At 39.3% G+C, this 23,354-nt stretch overlaps 1 protein-coding gene across 29 annotated transcripts in view; it reads right to left on the reverse strand.

The window, feature by feature from the left end:
- RIMS1 (regulating synaptic membrane exocytosis 1) overlaps positions 1 to 23,354 on the reverse strand; it is a 487,053-nt gene that overhangs the window by 390,859 nt on the left and 72,840 nt on the right. For 27 of the 29 annotated variants that reach the window (XM_084753098.1, XM_084753099.1, XM_084753097.1 and 24 more), the window contains exon 2: positions 22,977 to 23,057. The exons of the other annotated variants lie outside the window; for them this stretch is intronic. In XM_084753098.1, coding sequence (XP_084609224.1) covers positions 22,977 to 23,057 — 81 coding nt within the window. The remainder of the gene's footprint in view (positions 1 to 22,976; positions 23,058 to 23,354) is intronic. 29 annotated transcript variants of the gene reach the window in all.

The following is a 23,354-nucleotide window of genomic DNA, read 5'->3' on the forward strand; positions in this document are numbered from 1 at the left end:
ACGATTTATTTCAGCGACAACACCATAAGAAAGCATTGCCTAAATGAGAGATTCATATCTCCCATGTTCACTGTTCTATTTCTGGAAGCCTGATGCCTGCTGTGCTCAAGTTCTCAACAGATACCTACCAATACATAAAATTGATCAATAATTGCTTTCAAAGGTAATCAAGGATATATAGCTCCGATGATCTTAGCAGTCTGCAATCAACTGATAGCAATATCTGCCAATATTTTGTAACTAATTTCCTGATAGACGCCAGTAAGCTAAACAAAGAATAAAACATGACTTCATCTTAAAAGATAGCTACCCTCTTGGGGCAAAGCAGAGCTTCTGTAGCAAGCTGGGAGTGGTGGCACACACCTTTAATCCCAGCACCGGGGAGGCAAAAGCAGGACGATCTCTGTGAGTTCAAGGCTAGCCTGGTCTCTAGAGTGAGTCCAGGACAGCCAAAGCTACACAGAGAAATCCTGTCTTGAAAACCAAAACACTAACAACAAAAGAGCTTCAGTGATGGTAAGGCTATATAGCACATGACTTCTCACCCATGAAATTACATATGTTTGAAATAAGTTATACATATTAGTAGCATGGTAGTAAAGAGAGTAGGACGAACTACTCATTAGGGAAAATATTGACTATTCACGTGGAGGCAGTCACAGTGATGACAATATGACCAATGTTATATTACACCTTTATCAGTGAAGCATGAATTTACACCTCAGGTTTTTAGTTACAAAAATGATGCAAATTTATTTTACTGATTCCATAAAGGACAATGTTACAGAAATGACCATCGTCCTTCTTGTCAGGGGCACGTATAACGCCATACTTCCCATCACTGTTTGTGGAAACCGAGCTGCTACTGGGCTAGTTACTTACGTCCAATGTTTTAAAATGTAATCTGAATAAATTAATAAAATTTTTTTAAAAAATGAATTCCATGGAGTCATTATCCCTTTTGCTGGTCTGTACTCTTCCAAATGTTTAATAATTCCAACCAGTCCCCCTTAGGCACAAACAGATGATGTATTATATATTGACATATAGATAACACAGAAACTATTTAAAGGTATATTGTTGCCCCTCTTTCTCCCTCTGTCCCCTCCCCCTGCTTCTTTCTCTTTCCATGGTTCTAGGGACATAACTCAAACCCTTTCCCATGTTTTGCATGTATTTTAAACCACCTGTAATGACTATTGCTGGTGTAATTTAGGGCATTAGATATGAGCAAATGGATATTTATGGTAGGCTAACATAAGTCTTGATGTTTTCTGGAAAATGTTTAGATTTCCTGCCAGGAGAAGCAAGAAACACTTATAATTATTACTATAGTAACATTTGCAATGATGGGAGAAATGAGTTAGCGCCCTTTGAGAAGAAAAGCAAGCTGCATTCTTCTGACCAGCACGCATGAGCGTGGTGTTCTTTTCTAGACCATGTGGACTTTGGCAGTCTCAGCTTCCTCAGGAACTCCTTGAGTAACAAAACTAGAACATTTCTCGCTGTTCAAATGCAAATGCTTTCTCATCAGCTCAAAATTGCTCCTATTATCAACTTTGAGAAATATAACAACAGCAAAAGCCCTCTAAGGACACAGTCAATGACTCACTATGGCTGCTTTCTATTCACAGCCCTCTTTTCACAGACTGAACCTTGGAATGGATGCTGGGCCAGTTAACTTAGAGCTTCTGTCAAGTTAAATCCCCTCCCCTCCTCCGGATATTTTTGTTTGGGTCCTACAGGACTTTCTGAGGAGATAGTCATATTTTGTATCCAGCCAGTCCGTCTGCCTGGCGACTAGATACTCTTGAAGTAGTACAAAGGCCAAGCCTCCAGATGTCTGTGGGGCCTGGTACTCACAACGGTTGTCCACCTCAAGTCAGTATGTTGAAATGCAATCCCATGATGATTTGGAAAGATGGGGCCATTGGGATTGTGTATATGACCATTATATCCTTATAATGAGAGTGTAAGGATAAATCGCTGATGTCTGGGATTACTGCTATCCTAAGAATACCAAAAGAAGAAGACTTTTCTTTCTTTGTGTTCTCTCATGAGAAGACAGTAGCTGTCTCTAACCTAGGAGGACGGCCCCCACCAGAATCCAAATATAACAGTGGCCTGAGCTCATATTTTAGCATCTTGGACCGGAGTAAACGTTTGTTTTGGTTTTTTTTTTTTTCTGTCAGTTAATTTGTTTGCTTAGTAAGTCACCTACTATTTGTTGAAATAGTTGAAGCTATTTGAAACTAAGGCAATATTTCTTAAGATTTAAGAACTGTTCTGAGATTTTCACATATGCATAAAATGTGTTTGCTCAAATGCATCCCTTATTCCCTTGTTTCCTATACCACCCATGTCACCCCATCACCCCTTTCCCTTCCCCTTTCCCTCGCAACTTCGTGGGTCTTCTCTTTAAAAAATAAAGGAAAAAGAAAAAGGGGGGGACTGGAAAGATGTCTCAGCAGTTAAGAACAGCTGGTATTCTACCAGAGGTCCTTAGTTCAATTCCCAGTACCCACATGGAGGCTTACAGCCCTCTGTGACTGTAGACTCATGGGATCAGATGACCTCTTCTGGTGTACAGATAGACATACATGCAGATGAAGCATCCACACACATAAACCTAAATAAATATTGAAAGAAAAATAAAATAACATAATAAACACTGAGTCTAATTTGTGCTGTCTGTATGTGCTTGGGTTTAGGACCATGTACCAGAGCATGACACTCAGGGCTCCACCTCTGAAAACTCACTGCCTCTCCCTGTCCCACCCTCAGCCAGCAGCAGCTGCCATTAGATTCTTAGCCATGCGTACTTTCTCAGCTAGATACACCTTCCTGGCCCCAATACTATTATTCTGCCAAATGGAAATAGTAATAAACTGCCCCTAAATTATTACCTAAGATAATATGTTTGCAGAAGTTTCATAATTTACATGGTGCCAATTCTAACAAAGTTGATCTTCATCAAAAATTGTAGGATTTTAAGTGAAAACACCATGCCCTCGGGTATACAATCAAACTCTTCTGTCTTTAGCTACATGGCTGACTTCTTCTGTTGATTCCAGAAATTTTATTATAGAGCCCATGGTATACTATCTTCTTAGTTACTCTATATATTCTATCATTGGTTTCCAGGGCAATGATACTCTCTTTGAAAAAAAAAATATTTGTGAGCCATGAACTTTAAAATTCTCCCTAAAACTCTTGATCCAAAGTTAGATTTTTCTCTCTTGGATACCTTGGATACCTTTACTCAGTTGAAAGTCTTGTCCATATATATTCATGTGTGTGCAGTGAACCCAAGGCAAGATATTTTAGCTCCTTGTTCCAAAGGCTCTATCACACTCTGGCCTATTGTCTTGGCTTCTGACCTCATTTCTCCATCACCAATTTCTTAGCCTCTAAATTTAACTTTGTTAAACATATATGTTACATGTTATCTCAAGCTCACAAAATTTTCTTTGTTTAGTGCAACAGAGATATTTAGGAATGGGACTGTTAAGAGAAGAGTAGGGTGAGGAACCGTTCAGATTTAATGAACAAACATAGCCAGACTTCCCCTTGTGAGCCGTTCTCTGTGCCAGACACCATGGGCCATTTTGAAATTGACTTAGTTTGCAGTAAACCAAGACCCTCCCCCGCCCCCCCCCCCCCGTTCAGATCGCCAATGGACAGCTCATTCTCCACGGTTGTGGGAAAGCAGGGGCAGCCTTTGAAATGAACTCTGGTGCCCCCAACTTGATCATTTCTCTTTTGTGGGGAGGTCTGGTGGGCACACAGAAGAAGGAGAAGCAGGCTATCCAGATGAGACCTGATATGTTGTGGCCATATGGTGGAGGAGGAGGTCCCCTTCTGTCATAGGTCTAGGGGGAGGGGAATAAGGCAGAAGAGGGAAGGTGGGTGGGAAAGGGAAGATGGGAGTGAGGGAATAACAATAGTGATGCAATCTGAATAAATTATAATAAGTTAACATTTAAACATTAAAAAGAAGGAAAGAAAATGACCTAATACTTCCATTCTAAAAGATAAACCCTTACAAGTAATACTAATCTCAACAGTTAGAAGGAAGCACATCCAGTTTAATTGGAATTCCTGTTAAACAATGAATAACTTTTTAGTGTAAGATGCCTAAATATTGAATGAGACATATTTTAAATAAATTTTATTAAATTTGATCCTTGAGAAATTCATACCTGTGTATAATGCAATCTGATACTTCTCACGTCTTGCTTTCCCTCATTTCCCTCTTGCCCTGCCAACCTCTGCATTTTCCTTATAATCACGTCTTTCTGCTCAACTTTGTGGCCCACTAAGTTTAACCAGAGCTGTGTCTTACAACCACAGGTGTGGAACCATCACTCACGGTATACAACTCAGGAAAATGATCTTTCTGCCCGCTGATTCCTAAGTAGAACACATTTGTATAGAAGACTACTAAAAACTTCAATTTAATAAAAGGTCTAATATTTTATTTGCTCCATGTAGAATCATAAATGTAATAAAGCCAGATGCTGAAATAAACATATTCAAATTTTTTGCAAAGGAGACAGATTAACTGCATTGGAGGGGCCTACTAAGTCTTTGAAAATGAGTGGCATCAATTAAAGTGACTAAAGGGAATTTATATAAAGTAAAGATACTTTGTGTGTATACGTGCTTATTTCTGTACATCCATAGATGTGTGTGGTTCAGAAAATGTAGAGAATATTACCAGTAGAGGTGAGTGTGGTCAAAGACAGGCAAGGATGGGCCTTCACTCACATACTGACACATAGGTAACAAACTAGCTCTTCATAAAGGGAAAAAGAAACAGAAACCAAGCAAAAGAGAAAATAAGAAATGTAGTAACTATTAATTTATGGTATCAATGGTCAGGGTCATGGAGGACCCATCAGGACAGAGCTCACATGAGAACCATAAAGTTATTTTAGCATTTCACTTATGCAAATATAATACAGATGAATAAGTATAGTACATAGATAGTGCTAAATATAAAAGAAAGCTAGGAAGTGGTGAAATTTTAGTATGTACCATCTCCATTTAATGTAGTTTATCAATTTATACACTTTAATAATATCACTTTTATTAGTTACTATGTTTTACAGTAAGCCTGCAAAACCTCAGGGAACCTTGTGATCTGGTTTGAGACGGTCTTATGAATACCATTGTCTGTTGATGAGTCACAAATCTATATGAATGAAGCATAAAAAGTTGCATATGAAACAGAGGGAGGGTATGAATGGATGAGGTATTAGAAAGTATTGGACACTCCTGTTCTAGAATCACAATGGCTTATACATGGATAAAACGTGACAGATGGGGGCTGGAGAGATGGCTGAGAGGTTAAGAGCACTGACCACTCTTCCAGAAGTCCTAAGTTCAATTCCCAGCAATCACAGGGTAGCTTACAACCATCTATAATGTGATCTGATGCCCTCTTCTGGCCTATAGGTGTAAACACAGGCAGAGCACTGTATAGATAATAATAAATAAATAAATAAATAAATAAATAAATAAATAAATAAATAATTTAAAAAATGTAACAGATGATAGAGAGATGAAGAAACAGTAAAGACACATGAAGGATTATCACCTCACCTTAGAGGACTCTACACTGTACACTAATATCAAGGTTCAATGTATGTATGCCAGTGCCTAACAATAAACACTTTGAAAATGTCCTCTTAGAGAAAATCATGTAGAATAATAATGTCATCTTCTTTCTTAGGAAGAAACCCAAGTAGGGTTTAACATGGGGCCTTCATAATTAGAACTCTCCCAGCTAATGTCACATTTTCCAACTACCAGGGTTTGCACATTCTGATTCTATACAAAGCAGAGGTGCACCTTTATTTATTTGTTGAGAATTTCATTTCTTTTGTTATTTACATACAGGAATATTTACCTCATTTGCCCCTCCCTTTCTTCCCTCCAACTCCTCTTATGCCTTCCCAATCCTTTCTCAAATTCATGGTCTTTTATTTTAACCATTATCATTACCTTTATATAGAAAAAACTTATATAAATACAACCTGCTGAGTTCATTTATTATTAATTATCGCTGTATGTGTTTGAGTCTAACTACTTGGGACTGGATCGCTTATCCTTGGAACCTTCAATTCTTATTTTGTAGGTTCAGCAATAGTTGTTTTTTTTTTTTTTCCTGTTGCTATTCTTCTCCAGAGTGACCTCTTAAAATTGGCTTTGAGTCCCGCTAGGCATTTCCATGACCTTTGCTTCCCATCTCCCTTTCTCCCGCCATCTATAACATCCATGAATTATTTAGCATTTCAGAATAAAAAGATTTTTTTATATCCTTTGGTCTTTTCAATCTGAAGTATAAACATATAACAGAAAGCCTCTGTTAAACTAAAAGATGTGGTCTCCTTCATTCTGTAACATTCCAGTCACCGCTGTTGAAATAATAATATACTATAGTAATTTGCAGCCAACTAATGAACAGGCAAAAATTAACATAGTTTATGGATATTGACATATTACCAAAAATACACAAAACCCTTTAAGGTTGAACATCAGTCTTCTGGTGATCTAAGTGTTGATAATAATTCTGACAAGTAAATAATCCAGGAGTGCATTTTACTTTTAATTAAGAACTTATTAAAGCAGCTTTGCAATTTGAAACTCTTTCAGGAGGAAATCAAACGTCAACTTCTATGCTAGTATGGAAAGAAAAGAGAAAAGAGAATAAAGTCCATAGCAATGAAAAATAGAACTTCTTTTCTTCTTACTGCTCTGCATTGGATGGGCCTTCCCTTGCAGACTCTTATTCCTGATATGCAATGTCTAATACAGTTGATGCCGTAATGCGTGATGGGAGAGAATAGGTAAGCTGAAGTTGGCTTGATTTTGGTGTGTAGTTCCACATCATCACAAGTGCCTGTTTCCACAATAATTAGGATGACCATGAACGCCAAAATGAGGTTTGTAAATTCACACGCAAGACATACAGTAATGAGACATGGGACATTGTGGGTGCTTTAGATCACAGCGTATAAGCAATGATCAAGGAGGAGGAGGCTCTGGGAGGACGTTAGTCTGGATGAGTTTTGGAGAAAACGAGATCTGAGCCTCGGCTTGAGCTACCGGTGAAATTATTGCTGATAAAAAAAAAAATATGGATTGAAAACAATGGAAACTATTACAAACCCCAAAATTGAGAAATAAAAGGAGTGGTGGGAATTGAAGAGATGGCTCAGCTATCAAGAGCACGTGCTACTCTCACAGAAGACATGGGTTTGGTTCCTAGCACTCACACGGTGGTGGTTCACCACCCCCCCCCAACCCAAATCTAGAAGCTTCAACCTCCTCTTCCAACATCCAAGGGTATCAGGCTTGCACATGATGACTATTCATAGGTGCAGACAAAGCACTCATTTGCCTAAAATAAATATATAAATATTGTAAAATGAATTTTAAAAGGAATGGTGGGCATCATCATAGACTACTGAACAGTGCGGCTATGGGCAGGCTATGAGTAAGGAAGTTTCGTTGGAAATAGGTAGTCCGGGCGCTGGGCATCACAGGATTTGAATCAGTGAGGGCAAGGGTAGGCTTCTCAGCCTGAATGCCTCTGATAGAGAAACTGCTCCGCTCAAACCTGGAAGGGATGTTATATGGGCAAAAGAATAGGAGAAGAGAGGCCAATTAGGGTCCAACTCCATGCGGAAAAAAATGCAGTCTGGAATAGGGCGTGCCAGAGAGAGCTGACAGAAGGCACAGCTGTGAGTGACTATTCAGAATTAGAACTGACAGGACATAGTGACTGATTTAAGGGAGTGAGAGGTTGAGAATGACTCAGGGGTTTTCTGTCTGAGTGACTAGAGAAGAGAAATGTCACAAATGGGAGACAGAAGGAGCAGAGGGATGCACGTGTGACTGAGCTTATGTCTGCAGGGTGGGACGCGTAGGGAAACACTGCCCATACCGCCTTCAGTTCTATTTCCTGTGGGTCAGATCAAATATTTGTGCACTCTGACCTACAAGGCGGTGTTTGTGCTGAGTAGGGTGGTGCTTGAGAGCTCTCACTGTGCTGAAAGTGGTCGATCAAGTGTTCTCTAATCCTCAGTGCAAAAACTCACATGTTCTCCGTCATGCCCAGCACACACACACACACACACACACACACACACACACACACACACACACACACACAGAGAGAGAGAGAGAGAGAGAGAGAGAGAGAGAGAGAGAGAGAGAGAGAGAGAGAGAGATTTATATAATTCAAAGCAAAACTTTTTCTAAGTCTGAACTTTTCTCAGAAATGGGAGGATTGCTTGAGCTCATAATTTCAAAGCCAGCATGAGAATCCAGACTGAGCATCATACCAAAATGTGTGTGTGTGTGTGTGTGTGTGTGTGTGCGTGCGCGTGCGCGTGCGTGTGCGTGTGCGTGTGCGCACGCGCCTGTAAGTGTCCAAGGAGGTCAAAAACCCACTCCACACAGTTTCAATTTTAATTAAAATATAATTCCATGACTCCTCTCCCTTTTCCCCTAACCTCCATGCCCCCTTCCTTCACCCCTTCCCCTAACCTCCATGCCCCCTTCCTTCACCCCTTCCCCTAACCTCCATGCCCCCTTCCTTCACCCCTTCCCCTAACCTCCATGCCCCCTTCCTTCACCCCTTCCCCTAACCTCCATGCCCCCTTCCTTCACCCCTTCCCCTAACCTCCATGCCCCCTTCCTTCACCCCTTCCCCTAACCTCCATGCCCCCTTCCTTCACCCCTTCCCCTAACCTCCATGCCCCCTTCCTTCACCCCTTCCCCTAACCTCCATGCCCCCTTCCTTCACCCCTCCTCTGTCTATTTTAAGGCTCTTACTGCTTCCCAGGGTAACAGATGGTAAGAACAGCTCTTCCTCACTGAATGGGCAGGCAGGGCGTTTAAAAAAAATCAAAGAAAGAAAATGAAAGAGGCTTTAGTTCCCCTCTCTGATCCTTCTAATCGCTATTCCTTTGTGTGTATTAGCTCAGTTTGCTGTTATGAATGTGAGAAATAAAAGAACCTATCTAGGAATCATTTGTCAATAGGTGTGTAATTTGTGTAATTTGTGCCAACATCCAGAACTATAGCATAGCATACGCATGTAGTACAGTAGTTCAAAGACTTCCATACAATACAAATCATTCCTAGAGGAACTGCAGGGAAGGAGAAGAAATACAAGTGAGAAAATGAATTATGTTTCCATAAAATCCTCTTAGAGAAATAGACAATACATCCCAAGGTGCACACTAGGTTTGAACAAATAACTAGTGAATATATTTCAGGATCAAAAATAATGCCCCTTCTGCTAGAAAAACAAATAAGAGCCTGCATACTTCATTAAAAAAAAGTTCCATGTGATATGTCACCAGTTAAAACATTGTACATCTGTGCATCCCGCAGATGCCACATATTCCATGAATGCATTCTACCTTGAGGTGAGTGCTACAGAGACAGTGGCTTCCTCGCTGCCTTTGGACTGTGTCAGTCACATAGGGATGGACACGGGTATCGGGCCAGTCACTATTGCAACGTGCAGGGCTCACCTCAGAGCATGACTTGATGATACCCATCACCTCAGGTAGCGTGCATGGCACCTTCCAGAACTACTAAAGCTAACTTCCAGGGCTGTGTACCAGCTTGATGATTCATCTATGACTTGGTATGTAGCGTCCATAGCAGGAGGGTCTTACCAGTGATTTCTGGAGGGTGGGCAAAGCAATGGCCGTGAAGAGTAACTTCAAGTGATGCGAAGGTTTACCAGCTAAGTCAGGTGCTGGTCTCCTCTTTGGTGCTCCCACATGGAGGGTCCCACCACTACACCACCATCTTCTTCACTAGGAGATGTCTCCAAAGGATTGGAGAAGTGTACACTTGAGAGAACACAATGCCCTGCAAGGCTTTCTGTAGCTGCTTATTTTTTCAGCGTCTTTCCGAGGATAACTCTGAGTTATCCTCAGAAAAAGCCCTGAATCTTTCACGCCCACTATCTTCACAGCTACATCCCCTTGTCACCAAGGGCTGCTCCCTTCTCCTTCCAGACCTCACTCATCCATCTTCTCTGTAGCCACTGTCATTATCTTTCCTATTAATAACCATGTCTGGTCTATTTTAATCATCTCCTAATTGGCCCCTTTCTCTCCAGGAATACCCTATCCTCATCCATTATGTACGGTTCCTACAGATTCGTTATCCGGAAGCAGGCCTTTCAAGTGGATAGCTCCATGTTCACGCATTTTCAGGTCCTCCTTCTGCTTCTAACTCATGTCTAGATGCTGGACTTTAAGGACATTGACTTTGTAAACTAGACCATATACTACACTTCCAAACTTGTGCTCAAATTATTTTCTCAGGCAAGGGTCCCATAATCTCCTTTCCTTCTTGTGTAATTCATTATCAAGTAAAGATTGCAACATTATATATGTGTGTGTGTGTGTGTGTGTGTGTGTGTGTGTGTGTGTGTGTGTATGTGTGTGTGTGTGTGTGTATCATATTATTTACTTAAACTACAAAGTAACATTTCTACCTTACTTAACTAGTCAGTCGTGGATTTAACCACCCCTTAGTCCACTCAACCATTTTTTATCTTATACCATTAGATGATAAATTACTTGAAGGCAATCAACTATCTCATACTATCTTTTGGGGTATCATTTCCTCACTCTATAATTTAGTACAAGGATACAGATTATGTTCAATTTTATATTTCATATAATCAGAGGAAAACTTCAGAATATATATAGGATGCATGAAGTAAAATATCTAGTGTTCTTGGCCCTAACAAGTGTCACTCATCTACAGTTTTAGGATGAACTATGCTAATTTTCTATGCTTTCTTGAGAAAACTGTGGGCTATTTCCTAGCCTTGTTATGTTTTAAATGATCTTTCTATCTGTAAGTAAGATGTATCTATTTAATTGTTTATGTTTCTAATATTGTTTGAGAAAAAAATTAATGAATATCAAAATACGACCTACATATACAGATTATTGGAAAATATTGGAATTTACATTACTAGAAGTTAAATATGACCTAAAAGATTTTCATTGGCATACTATCTCCTACATATATATAATTATAAATAGTATATATATATGTGATATTGCAATATATGTATATGTATATGTATATATAAAGTTAACAAGGAGTTCAGATAGATTTACAATGTATTTACTGAATACATAGTAGGTGAGTGCATTTGTTTATTTATCATCATGATTTTTCACTATGCAAATAACGATGCTCTGCACAGTTTGCCTATGACCCTAGGTTGATCTTTTCCTTTTCGTTAGCACTTTCCTCTCAGTACAAGTGCAGTACCATCCAGGGAGTACAGATTCTCCTTTGACTTCCTGTTTTTGTACAACCACCATCTATTTTCTTGGCACAGGCAGACTATTCACATTTGAACAAATGACTCTGTGGGGCTGCAGGAGGATTAGCAGTGATTCACAGAGTAACCAGGCTGGGCTCCGAGGTTCAGTAACTTTCTGATAATAACAATTGTGCCAATATTAACTTCTCTTTGAAGCTTCTGTTCATGAGTTTTGAAAATGAAGTTGAGTTCAGTGGTGTTCACGTTAATTTTTACTCAAGAATTACCACCCATCTCAATCTGTCACTATTTTACTGAGCATAAGTGGTACATATCAGTGATTCTCGGTCAAGAGGGTATGTCCACTGCATTTGAGGAAATTCCATAATACCTATTTCCTAGCCTTTCTATGTATGCACATTGGGGGAAATTTTACATTCAATAGCAGAGGACCCATCCTTTTCAATCCTGTCCCTATAATCTCCACATTACTCCATTCAGCAATAAATATATACAGATGAAAAGATGAAACCTATACTGTTCTGGATCAACTGAATATTATTTTCAAATTATGTAAGTTTAGGGATACTTAAGTCTAGATAAAATATCATTAAATGAATGAGTTTACACACAGGGAGAGATTGCCCACTGGAACTTTAGAGAACCAGGTGAATTTATATAGGGCTTCAGAGAGCATACAACTCAACTTCTTCTGTATATTCATGTCATTTCATCCCCAATACTTTAACTGGGACATTAATTTCTCCTATTATTTAAATAATAAAATGAGGATTTTGAAAGATGAAACAACTGGACTAAAGTTTCTCAGTGTCCTAGTTTGCTTTCTGTTGTTTTAATAAAATATGTGAGCCCAAAGTGCTTGCTGCTTTTGCAGAAGACCCTGGTTTGGCGCCCAGTACTAACGTGATGGTTCATAACCACACAATACCTTCTGTTCTATGAGACTAACACTCTCTTGTGCCTTCTGAGGTTACCAGGCATGCACTTGGTGCATATACATACATGTAGGCAAAACATTCATACACATAAAATGACCAAAACCAGCTTAGGGGATGGAAAGGATTTATTTCAGTTTACACATCCAGGTCATAGTTCCTTAAGGAGGGAAACCAGGCCAGAAACTGAAGCATAAGCTCAAGAAGACACCATGGAAGAACACTGCTACCTGGCTCACACATTGGCTTATGCTCAGATAGCTTTGTTACGCAGCCCAAACCCACCTGTGACCCACAGGGGGCTAGGTCCTCTCACATCAATCATCTATCAGGATGATCTTTCACAGGCATGGCCACAGGCCAATCTGATCTGGGAAATGCTTACTTCAGGATCTAGCTTGCAAGCGAATCTAGACTGTGCAAGTTGGCAGCAAAAAATGAGCCAGGGCACCCAATAAGACAGTATTAGGGCAAATGTTTAAAGTGCATGCTTTAGGGGCATATATTGGGTCAGGAGTTAAAAGTATGTATTGCTTTCACAGAGGAGCCAGGTTTGGTTCCCAGCACTCACATGATGACTCACAACCAAACAACTCCCATTCCAGGGCATCCAACACCCTCTTCTGACTTCCGAGGGTACCAAGCATGCAGGTGGAACGTGCAGTTGGAACATATACACAATGAAGGCAAAACATTCATACACATAAAAGACACAAATGCAATTATTATCAGGAGGAGGGGGGAGGAGGAGGAGCAGGAGGAGAAGGAGGAGCAGGAGGAGGACAAGGAGGAGGAGGACTAGTAGGAGCATTTGTATTTTCAAGACAGAGTCTCACTATATGGCTCTAACTGCCCTAGAACTAACAATGTGCACCAGGCATGCCTCAAACTCACAGAGATCCCTCTGCTTACGGCTTCCCAAAGTAGTAGGATTAAAGGTGTGCACCACTACATCTAGCTACATTTCCAATTATATATTTAAATCAAGAGTTTCCTCGTTAATTCATAAAAGAAACAATCACAAAACTCTTCCTGGTTATGTCTTAGTCTAGTTTCTATTATAGAACAGTATACCAGAGGCCAAGCCATGTATAAATAGGAATTTATTTGGCTTATGGTTCTAAAAGCTGATATAACCAACGCTGTAGTGCTGTTGTCTACTTAGCATTTAACAAGGTCCTTTTTGCTGTGTCCTAACATGGCAGAGGGTATTACACAACGAACACGATGGGTATTGTTCACTTAGGTCCCCATTGGTCTTACTGAGTCACCGATACCAACACTGCGCTTTAGCCCTAGGAGTTTGTCTAAGCAAGATGACACCCCAAAAGACCCCACCTGAAAACTAACATGAGTGTTTGCCTGTGAGTCTCTACATCCGTTTCCATCAGTTGCTGGATGAAGGTTCTCTGATACTATTATAGTAGGCTCCTCATTTTGCCTTCTTTTGGGACATTTTTCCTCCTCTCTCCCCCGCCCCCCCTCCGCTCGAGGTTTCCTTGTCCAGCCTTAGGATAAGCAGAGGTACCTAGTTTTATTGAAACTTGATGGGTCATGGTTGATTGATATCCCTGCGAGGCTTGCCCTTTGCTAAAAGGAAAAGAAGGAGGGGTGGATGAAGGCGAGCTGGCTGGGAGGGGAAGAAGGACTAAGTGGGGGAGGGGCACGAAACCACCATAAGGCTGTAATATATAAGAGAAAAATAATTTGAACATAAAGATAAAATTAAGAAAAGGAAAAAGACAGAGAGAGGGTCCAGTGTTATCAACACGGCTAAAGTGGTCAAAGTAAGCAAGGGCTAGCCAGCTCATGATAATACATAACACTTTTATGGAACGGAAGATTTAATGCCCAATAGATTAAATGAGTTTTCTTCCACTGAACATGCCAAAAGAAAGAAACACAATGTCACTATTTCCAGGCTTACAGCAGAAGGGGAGGGGCGCTCTGGGAGACTTGGTGAATTGGCACAGAATAAGGTGCATTAGTTGCAAATCACAAAAAGAGAAAGAAGACCATGAAAGCCACACTCTTTTTTTTTTTTTAAGTTCTGCCACTTTCTAATTATAACCATGAATTAGAAATGTCAATGTTCCTCGTCTTCTTTATTTTCAAGTTACTGGCTGTTCTGACTTCATTCTAAATGACAAAAATATATATAATTTTCTACTTGGATCTCATTGCTTCTAATATCAATAGAAAATTTATATCGGTCCCTATTTCACATGGTACAAAAACTACAACACTGATTATCTCATATTGTGTATGAAAAAAAATGCATTACGATTTTGACAAAATCGCCTGACTAAAAATAATCCATGGAAAACATGTCCCTGAAAATTACATTCAATTGTGATAGGATATGTGGCTAAAAGATTCTCTGCTTATGACAGACATGTTCTATTTCTTTGTAAGTAGATTTTACTTAGTAAGAAGTATATCTGTTTAAAGTAGGAATACTTTATCTGCTATACATTATTAAACATTTATTTTCTTGGAAGTGTTCAAACAATGACAGAATTATTAAATCTTATGTCTCAATAGAGCATCATAGTGAAAAAACGCAAAATGAAATTGCTTAAAATGGAAAAATCTAACACTTTCATTTTTTATTCAATTTGTATACCCATAGGCACTTTTTTTTTAATACTCAAGATTCACGCTTTACTAAATTCTTAAAGTAACACAAGTAAGATGTCTAAAATTTTAGTTCCATGTGTGTGTTACACTTGTGTGTGTGTTTACAGCTTTATGAGGAAATATATCACCTTAACCCTGACTCAAGGAACAAGAGGTAGGCTAGAGGTCACACCTTGCTCTGAAATCTCCTCCTCTGCATGCTGGTTACTATCAGTCTTTATTATCAATTTAACATAAACCAGAGTCTGGGAAGAGTGAACTTTGACTGAAGGATTAGTCCACCACAATGGCTTGTGACCATGTCATCAAAGAACTATCTTTATTGGTTATTTATGTGGGATTCTGGATGGTGCCATCCCTGGGAAGGCTGTGTGAGAAGTGTAGCTGAACGTGAGGCAGTGAGCAGCCTTCCTCTTCAGTTTCTGCCTCCAAGTTCCTGGCCTTGAGTTCTTGCTCTGACTTCCCATGGTAATGAGGGATTGAGGCATAAAGTGGTAAGCCAAATAAGGCCTTTCCTCCTCAGGAAGCTTTTGGTGACAGTGCTCACATCAGCAGAAAAACCAACTGCAATATTCTGTATTTATTTCATTGTTTGAAATTTTTCTTTACTAAATTCCACTTGCTTCACGTTATCTCCCTTGTCATACATACCCCATGACTGTGACCTCATGAGTACCTTAACTTTTATGTCATAATCCTTTCTTCTGTGAATGGCTTCCCAGTGAAGCTTTCCACACAAAGACCTATAGGCCTCTGTTGTTCATACACTCTTCTCTGCCTCAAGTTCACATCCTCTGGCTCTCCACAAGGTTGAGTTACATTGGACAAGCCTCTCTTCAAATGTCCACCACCTCGTAGAATCTTCTGTGAGCAACCTCTTCAGACAACTACCCATCATTGGCTTCTACCACACTATTCACTCAGTTGAGATCCTTTTCTTAGTGATTTAGATTTCCTCCTAGCCTTTAACCTCAGCGATGATCTGAACAATGTCTAGGGCCTTACATTATTCCATGCGTTCAGTGCAGACAGTATTTGCTGAGAGAAGAATAAATAGGCCAACTCATAGCAGAGGAAGCAGTGACTTGCTTAGTCTACCGCACACGTTGCTGCCAGCTGAAGACATCCAGTCTCCTTCCTCTCACTGCCTCCTTTGCCTCAAAGCTGATTTCACATGATTCCACTTAAGGGCTGGACCACATCTGTGCTGATATAAAAAAAAAAATCCAAAGAGTTCGGCAAAAGACCGAGCAGAAAATTTGAATAACTTTAGGGACAGAAAAGATGACACAGCTCAGAAGAAACAGAAGGATGAAGACTCTAAAAGAAATAGGGAAGAGTGAGTTTCTAGTATTGAAAGGGTCATTCTCACACTTTGGAATGAGTCATTGCATTCAGAAGGGAAAATGCCTACATACTATGAATGTGCCAAAGGATTGTGCATTCTTTTGTGTGATAGCGGAAACTCTGTCATCCACTGCTATACCAAAGCTTACCTCTGAGCAACTGGTCACATAAAATAAAGGTCATGTGTGATGTGCAGAGTTTAAAAACACAGTGACAAAATGACAAAAATGTCTGTCTACACTATCAGAGGCACACTTTGGTTCAGTATCAGAGACACAACTTTGATGCTAGTTACAAATGTATAGCCATGTAACTATATACACACACACACACACACACACACACACACACACACACACACACACACACACTATTGCCTGGTGTTACATTTTTAGTGCTCAAGAGTGACTAATTTAAAAGAAGGTTAAATGCATACTATCAAAATTTAATCTCAATGATTAAATTTTTTCTGGAACCATGTATGTTGGTCCCCAGAAGTCTCTGTGTTATGATTAAGTTGGCACAAACATTGTTATTGCTGAAAAAGGCATGCCCTGGAGATCTGAAAAAGTAAGCCTATTAAAAGAAAACTATGATGGCAGTCTTCTCGTCAGTTCAAGGCTGACTCATCAATGGAGAAAGATAAAGGTGTGTGTGTGTGTGTGTGTGTGTGTTGCACATGCCTGTATCAAAAGCCTCAACGCAGATGGTACCTTGGAAGAAAGAGTAGAAGAGACAAATTATCCTTACACACAAGGTGATATCTTAAAAAGAGGCAGCAGAGAGGACAAAGAATGGCCACAGGAAATTCTGAGACCACATAAATGGATTCCCTATAAAAGGAACACTTGATCATAGATTATGTATCTAGGATAAGAAAAATCCCATAACAGCCTTGACCAAAGGGTACATCAAGCGAGGGTAAAGTTTACAGTCATTCCTAAGAGTGACCTCAAGACCAAATCAGAGATTACCATAGGCTCCAGGAATAAGAACATGTTTTAAATTATCCCAGTACAATTTGATGCTGTGAACAGCTATTCTCTCCTAGAAAACTATACCACATTTTTGCCTAGATACTAAACTCAGGGTTTATATCAACTACAACGGGCTCTTTAAATCCTTCCCTTGCTAATCTAAAGCAAATTTAAACAGACCATTTCCTCTCTTAAGCAGAATTCTAGAGTGGCAGTTACCATGAAGCATTATAATTCATGGGTTATGTAATTTTCTCTTCTCCAGCTTGAGAAGAAACCCAATAAACAAGAATTCCATGTGAATTTTACCTACATATCTTATACCCAAGAAACAGCAGACATAAGATTTAATTCTTTGAATTCCACTAATTTTTTGAAGTATTGCTGCTTTGATTAAATGACAATTCGGGTAGCACACTTAAAATCTCATTGAGTGACCTTTCAATAATATACTAAAGGAATCTTTGAAGGGTTTACAAAGCTTTCAAGAACATAAACCATGTTGACATGTGCCTCCATGGATCATGCAGAAGAGAATGCATAAACCAACAGACGAACAGCGCTCTGCTTCCCATAGGGTCTACCAAACAAACACTCTCTCTCAAACACACCCTACACACAAGGTTGGGTTTCAGAAAAGCCAGCCTGAGGCACCATCTTCTGGTCCTGGCTTCTCATTTCCTTCCCAATCTCAACACAGCACTTTTACCCCCTTATCACTTAAAAATGCTACACCAGTGTTATCAATCACTCCTGTATAACCAAACTCATGGTTCATTTTTAAACTCATGCCGTCATTTCTTGATTTTTATATTTCATGTAACACGTTGAATGCCCCTCATGAATCTTTGTACACCTTGCTTCTGGCCATCCTGTTTATTTAGTCTATGGCTTCTCAACAAAGCTAGAAATATTCTTCCTTGTCCTATTCTTTTTTAAGCACTGGTTTATCCAAATATCACTCTTTTTCTTTCCTCTCTCTTCTCTTATCTCTTTTCCTCTTCTTTCTCTTCTCCCTATCTCTATCTCTCCTGCCTCTCATTCATATATATATATATATATATATATATATATATATATATATATATATATACATATATCCTTGTCATTCTTTAACCCAAAGAACCTTTGTGATTTATAATCTGCGCACAAGCCCAAGGGGCATGTCCCATGAAAGTCTTCACTTACCATGCAAGTGGGACAGAGGGGAGGACATCCTATTGAGACTCTAGGTGAGAGAAGCATAGGAGAATGGGGAAATAGAAGAATCCAGAGGGTCCTAGCAACCTACAAGAAGAGCATTATGGTAGGCAGATCTGGGCCCAGGGGTCCTGCTCAAACTACCAGCCAAAGATAATATGTGCAGTAAACTTCGAACCCCTACCCAGATCTAGCCAATGGACAGGACATTCTCCGCAGTTGAGTGGAGAGTGGGGTCTGACTTTCACATGAACTCTGGTGTCCCATATTTGACCACGTCCCCTGGATGGGGAGACCTGGTGGCACTCAGAGGAAGGAAAGTAGGCTACCAAGAAGAGACTTGATACCCTGTGAACATATACAAGAGGAAGAGGTCCTCATCAGTCACAAGTCATAGGGGAGGGGAGTAAGGGGAAAATGGGAGGGAGGGAGGAACGGGAAGATACAAGGGATGGGATAACAATTTAGATGTAATATGAATAAATTAATAAAATATATTTAAAAAAAAACTTTGTGATGCCGCCTACTACTGTACTTACTGGAGTACTTCAGATAGCCAGAACTGTATGTTAAATGCATAATTTAGATGACTTACAGATACCACGAAATCACTAATCTAAACTCAGTACTCCACTGCCAGTCTATCCTAGATTTGGCTTTTATCCTTAACTCAATTATTAAAAATGTACTTATTTTCATGTGCGCCGGGGTTTTGCCTGCATGTATATGTCTATGCCAGTGTACCACATCCCCTAGAACTGCAGTTACAGTTGTGAGCTGCCGTGTGTGTGCTGCAACTCCAACCTGGGTCCTCTAAGAAGCAGCCAGTGCTCTTAAACCCTGAGCCATCTCTCTAAGCCCTTAACTCAATTTATTGATCACTGTGTCTGTCATCCAAGCATGAATATGGTAATCCCAATAACTACTTCCTCACAAATATTTTCAAGTAACCAGAAAGTTCTATCCACATACACTAGATCCTAGTTCTCAAAGGACTCCTTCTGTGCTCTGTACTTCTCCTCTAAGACCTCCGTATCTCTCCAATACGATTACAAAAGGCTGATTTTTTTTTTTTGGTTCTGTTTACATCACATTCATATCCCATTTTCTCCAGGTCTAACGCACATAGCAACTTCATACATACACACATTTGATTATGCTAATCTAATTAAGCTCCACTAGTGAAAGTCTTATAATTAAGTGTGATGAATATTAAAATTTATACCTCAACTTTATAAAGTGTATACCTTGAATAATAAGCTCAGTCCTAAATTGGGGTGTACTTTTATTATTTTCTGTTCTATTCCATTCAAACTTCTAAAACACGTTCTGGTCATGGATATTTGTCAATTTTTTTCCTGGCCTAATAACAAAATGACTTAACTTTTTTCAACTTATTTATAGCTAAATTCTATCCTCAACAATTTCCTCCTAACTTGTTTATGTCCTTTCTACAAATGGGGAGTTTAATTCACAAATATTACCCTTTATAGAAAGTAAAAATATATGAGAAACCTGGTCTGTAAATACTTCCATTTAGCTAAAGAGAAGTCTATTTCCCTAATCAGTGAATTACGATGTGAGTAAATATAGCAGAAAGAAGGTTTCATGTCCAATAAAGCCAGAGACACTTCTAGTAAATTGTTATTAGGTTCAACTTAAGTTATAGCTTATTTCCACAACTATAGAAGAATAAACAAATTTAATTAATGCAAAATAATGAAAGAATGATAAATACAAATAATAACAAATCATGCTCTAGCCCAGTACGGTGACTCATGCCTTTAATCCCAGCACTGGACAGGCAGAGGCAAACCAATTGCTGTGCATTTGAGACCAGACTGGTCTGCATAGTGAATTTCTGGACAGCCAGGGCTACAGAATACTTGTCTGATAAAACAAAAAAGAAAGAGGTGAGAGTGAGGGAGGCAGAGCGGGGTGAGTGAGGAAGAGAGGGAGAGGAAAGAAAAAGAAAGTCTAGATTCTCTATCCCAAGTGAACATTGAACTTGAAATGAGTGAATCCAGTTAAAACGGAATCGTGCACAGCTGGGAGGAAGCTCTGTAATGCAGCGATTGCCTTACATGTGCACAGCTGGGATTTCTCCCCAGCACTAAAATAAACAAAATGAAGTACTCCACAGACATCCCAGTGGGTCACGTGCTTGTGTCATGCTATAAGGATCTGAGTTCAGGCCCCTAGCATCTACACAAAATAGACTCAGCAGTGTGTTTCTGTCACCTCAGTGATGGGAGGCAAAGGCTGGAGAAACCTCTGAGCTCTTTGTCCAGAAAGTCTAGCCCAAAGTTTAGTGAGAGCTCTTGAAAAAAGAAAAAGAAAGAAAGAAAGAAAGACATGTACTACGGAAATGACACAGTAGTTAAGAGTGCCTGCCTGCTGCACAAGCATAAGAAGCTGGATTCAGGTCCCCAGTACCTACAGGACAACGTCTGGCATGGCCACCATGTAACACCAGCACTAAAAAGCAGAGAGACAGGAGGATGCCTGGGACTTTCTGGCTTACCAGCCTAGCACCTTGTCTTGTGAGAGACCTACTGTCCAGTGGCTAGAGTTGAGATTGATAGAGCAGGGCACACCAATATCTACGCGCGCGTGCGAGCGCGCACACACACACACACACACACACACACACACACACACAGTCCAAAGAAAAAGGTGAAGAGCGCTAGTGAAAGACACCTGACATCAAACTCTGATTTTTCACCCTTATGCACTTAAATATCTGTACACACCTGCACACACGTGTACAAATAGGAATGTACACTGGAACTCACACTCATAAAACAAAGCAAAGCTATTTCAGTGGGTGGAGTATCAGTATTAATTTTTAAAACATAAAAAAGAGATCAGGGAATTATCAAGACTAATTCCATCATAAGCAAATGTTTCTTACAATAATAAGATTTTTTTTTAAATTCCATACACGGTAACACATGCCTGTCTGTCTACTGGGGAAGCTGAGGCAGGAGGATAGCTTAAGCCTAGGATTTTGAGACAGTACTGAAAGCAGTGAGATTCCCATATCAAGATATGAAGGAAAATACTATATAATATACATAAATATTAATATATGAAGGAAGTATCTGGTACAATCATTTAGGGTATCTTTGAATTTTTTATTTTCTAAAAGTAATTATGAATCATTTTTACTATGGTCAAAACAAATTATTTTACTCCTTAGAAAATGCTGAGTATGTAGAAATTGTTATTTAAGTCTATTATTGAGATAAAATCTTTAACACATCCACTAAGCATACTAAATTTTGTTGTAAAATGTTACATACTGAGGCTTAAAACATTTACAAGTGTTTTTGTATATAGCATACCAAACATAAGCAATTTAATGGTCAAACCAAAGGAGAAAGCAAAGAGTAGAGATAATATCAAATAAACAAAATCTCATTTTAAATGTGCGGTTTGATTAGGTAAGCTGTAATGAGCTTTAAAATTCTGTAGAGTACGATGACTTATGAAATGCTCAGAAAAGATTTATATTACACCAGGAAAACATTGATTTTTGTTTAATTTTGATCATTGCTAATAAAAACTTGCCACAGAAATGATAGAAAAAAAATTTTTTCCTCAGCCTTTTTTTAAAATTTTTATTACTTCACACTTAATTTTGGCTTTGCATAAAAACATTTCGAAGATAGCTGAAGAGATGTAAAGAAAATTTATCTAAAGACATTTCTGCAAAGGTTTTTCCTATAAACTCTGAAATAAGGCATTTCCCAGTAGTAACTGGCTCACAGTAGTGCTTCTGCTGAGGAAGTTGCTGCTGATTAGGCACTTTAAGGACATTTTCATCTCTTCTTAGTAGGAGAATACATACATTCTGAAAATTGAATGCATCATGGTACTCTGCAGAATTCTAACATTATTTAATCTCCTCAAACTCCAGATAAAAAACTAAAAGCTTACATATTTGATTTTTTTCTTCCACTCTTGGATGCTATCCGTTTGTTGGTCACACTTAGTTATCATTTTACCTACACATAAGAGTGTAATAATAAAGATGAAACTAGACAGAAAATTCAGTCTCTGAAGGTTGTTCATTGCCTTTAAACATTATAGTGTAAGGGTTGGATGGAGACTACCTGTACATTTCCTCTGTCCCTTAGCTGGTGCCCCATATGTCCCTTGATTTCTCACTTCTGAGAGTCTAGTGATCTAGGCCATGTTCAATCCAAAGACAATGCTAATGACAGTGATTTGAAAGAAAGCTCAGAGTTGCTGATACTGCAAATCACTAAAAACACTTCCATCCCCTCTCATTAGTTGGCTTCCTGCAACATAATATTAGAAACATCACTGAACACAGATACTTACTCCAGAGCTCCTGTTTACAGATATTTTTTTTTTATCTAATTCAATAGCGGTAGCCTTTTTATCATATGTACACCAGAGAAGCTAGCACATCTATTCCCACATGCAAAGTAATAAATAAATCTGTAAGCAAGGATCTGGGTGAGAGGTGACATTTTCAGTCAATAAAACCAATGGCATACTTACAGTGGTGGTTGATGGGGCTGGCTTTCAGCATTTCTTGGTGTTTTGCAGGCAGCAGGCTTCGCCATGTCCCTGACAACACACCTGGGGCGCATGATAGACAGCACAACGCACTATTAATTATAAAAGGGTAGAGCATATCTGGACATTCAACACCGTACTGAAAACACAATCTAAAGGCAAATCTTGGTGAGCCCCATCAATATTAACCTCAGGGCACTGAAAAGGCCCTGTAAGTTGGAATTCTTTGACTTAGGTTTCCACAGGCTCAACTAAACCCACATAAATTCTATGCTGGCCTCAATATTTGATTTTCCTTTTAACATCAATAACATGATTGTCAGCAGCTTTTGCCATAGCAGAAAAGCTATTGAAAGCCTT

This window comes from Acomys minous (assembly GCF_964271855.1).
Source record: "Acomys minous genome assembly, chromosome: 13".
NCBI lineage: Eukaryota > Metazoa > Chordata > Mammalia > Rodentia > Muridae > Acomys > Acomys minous.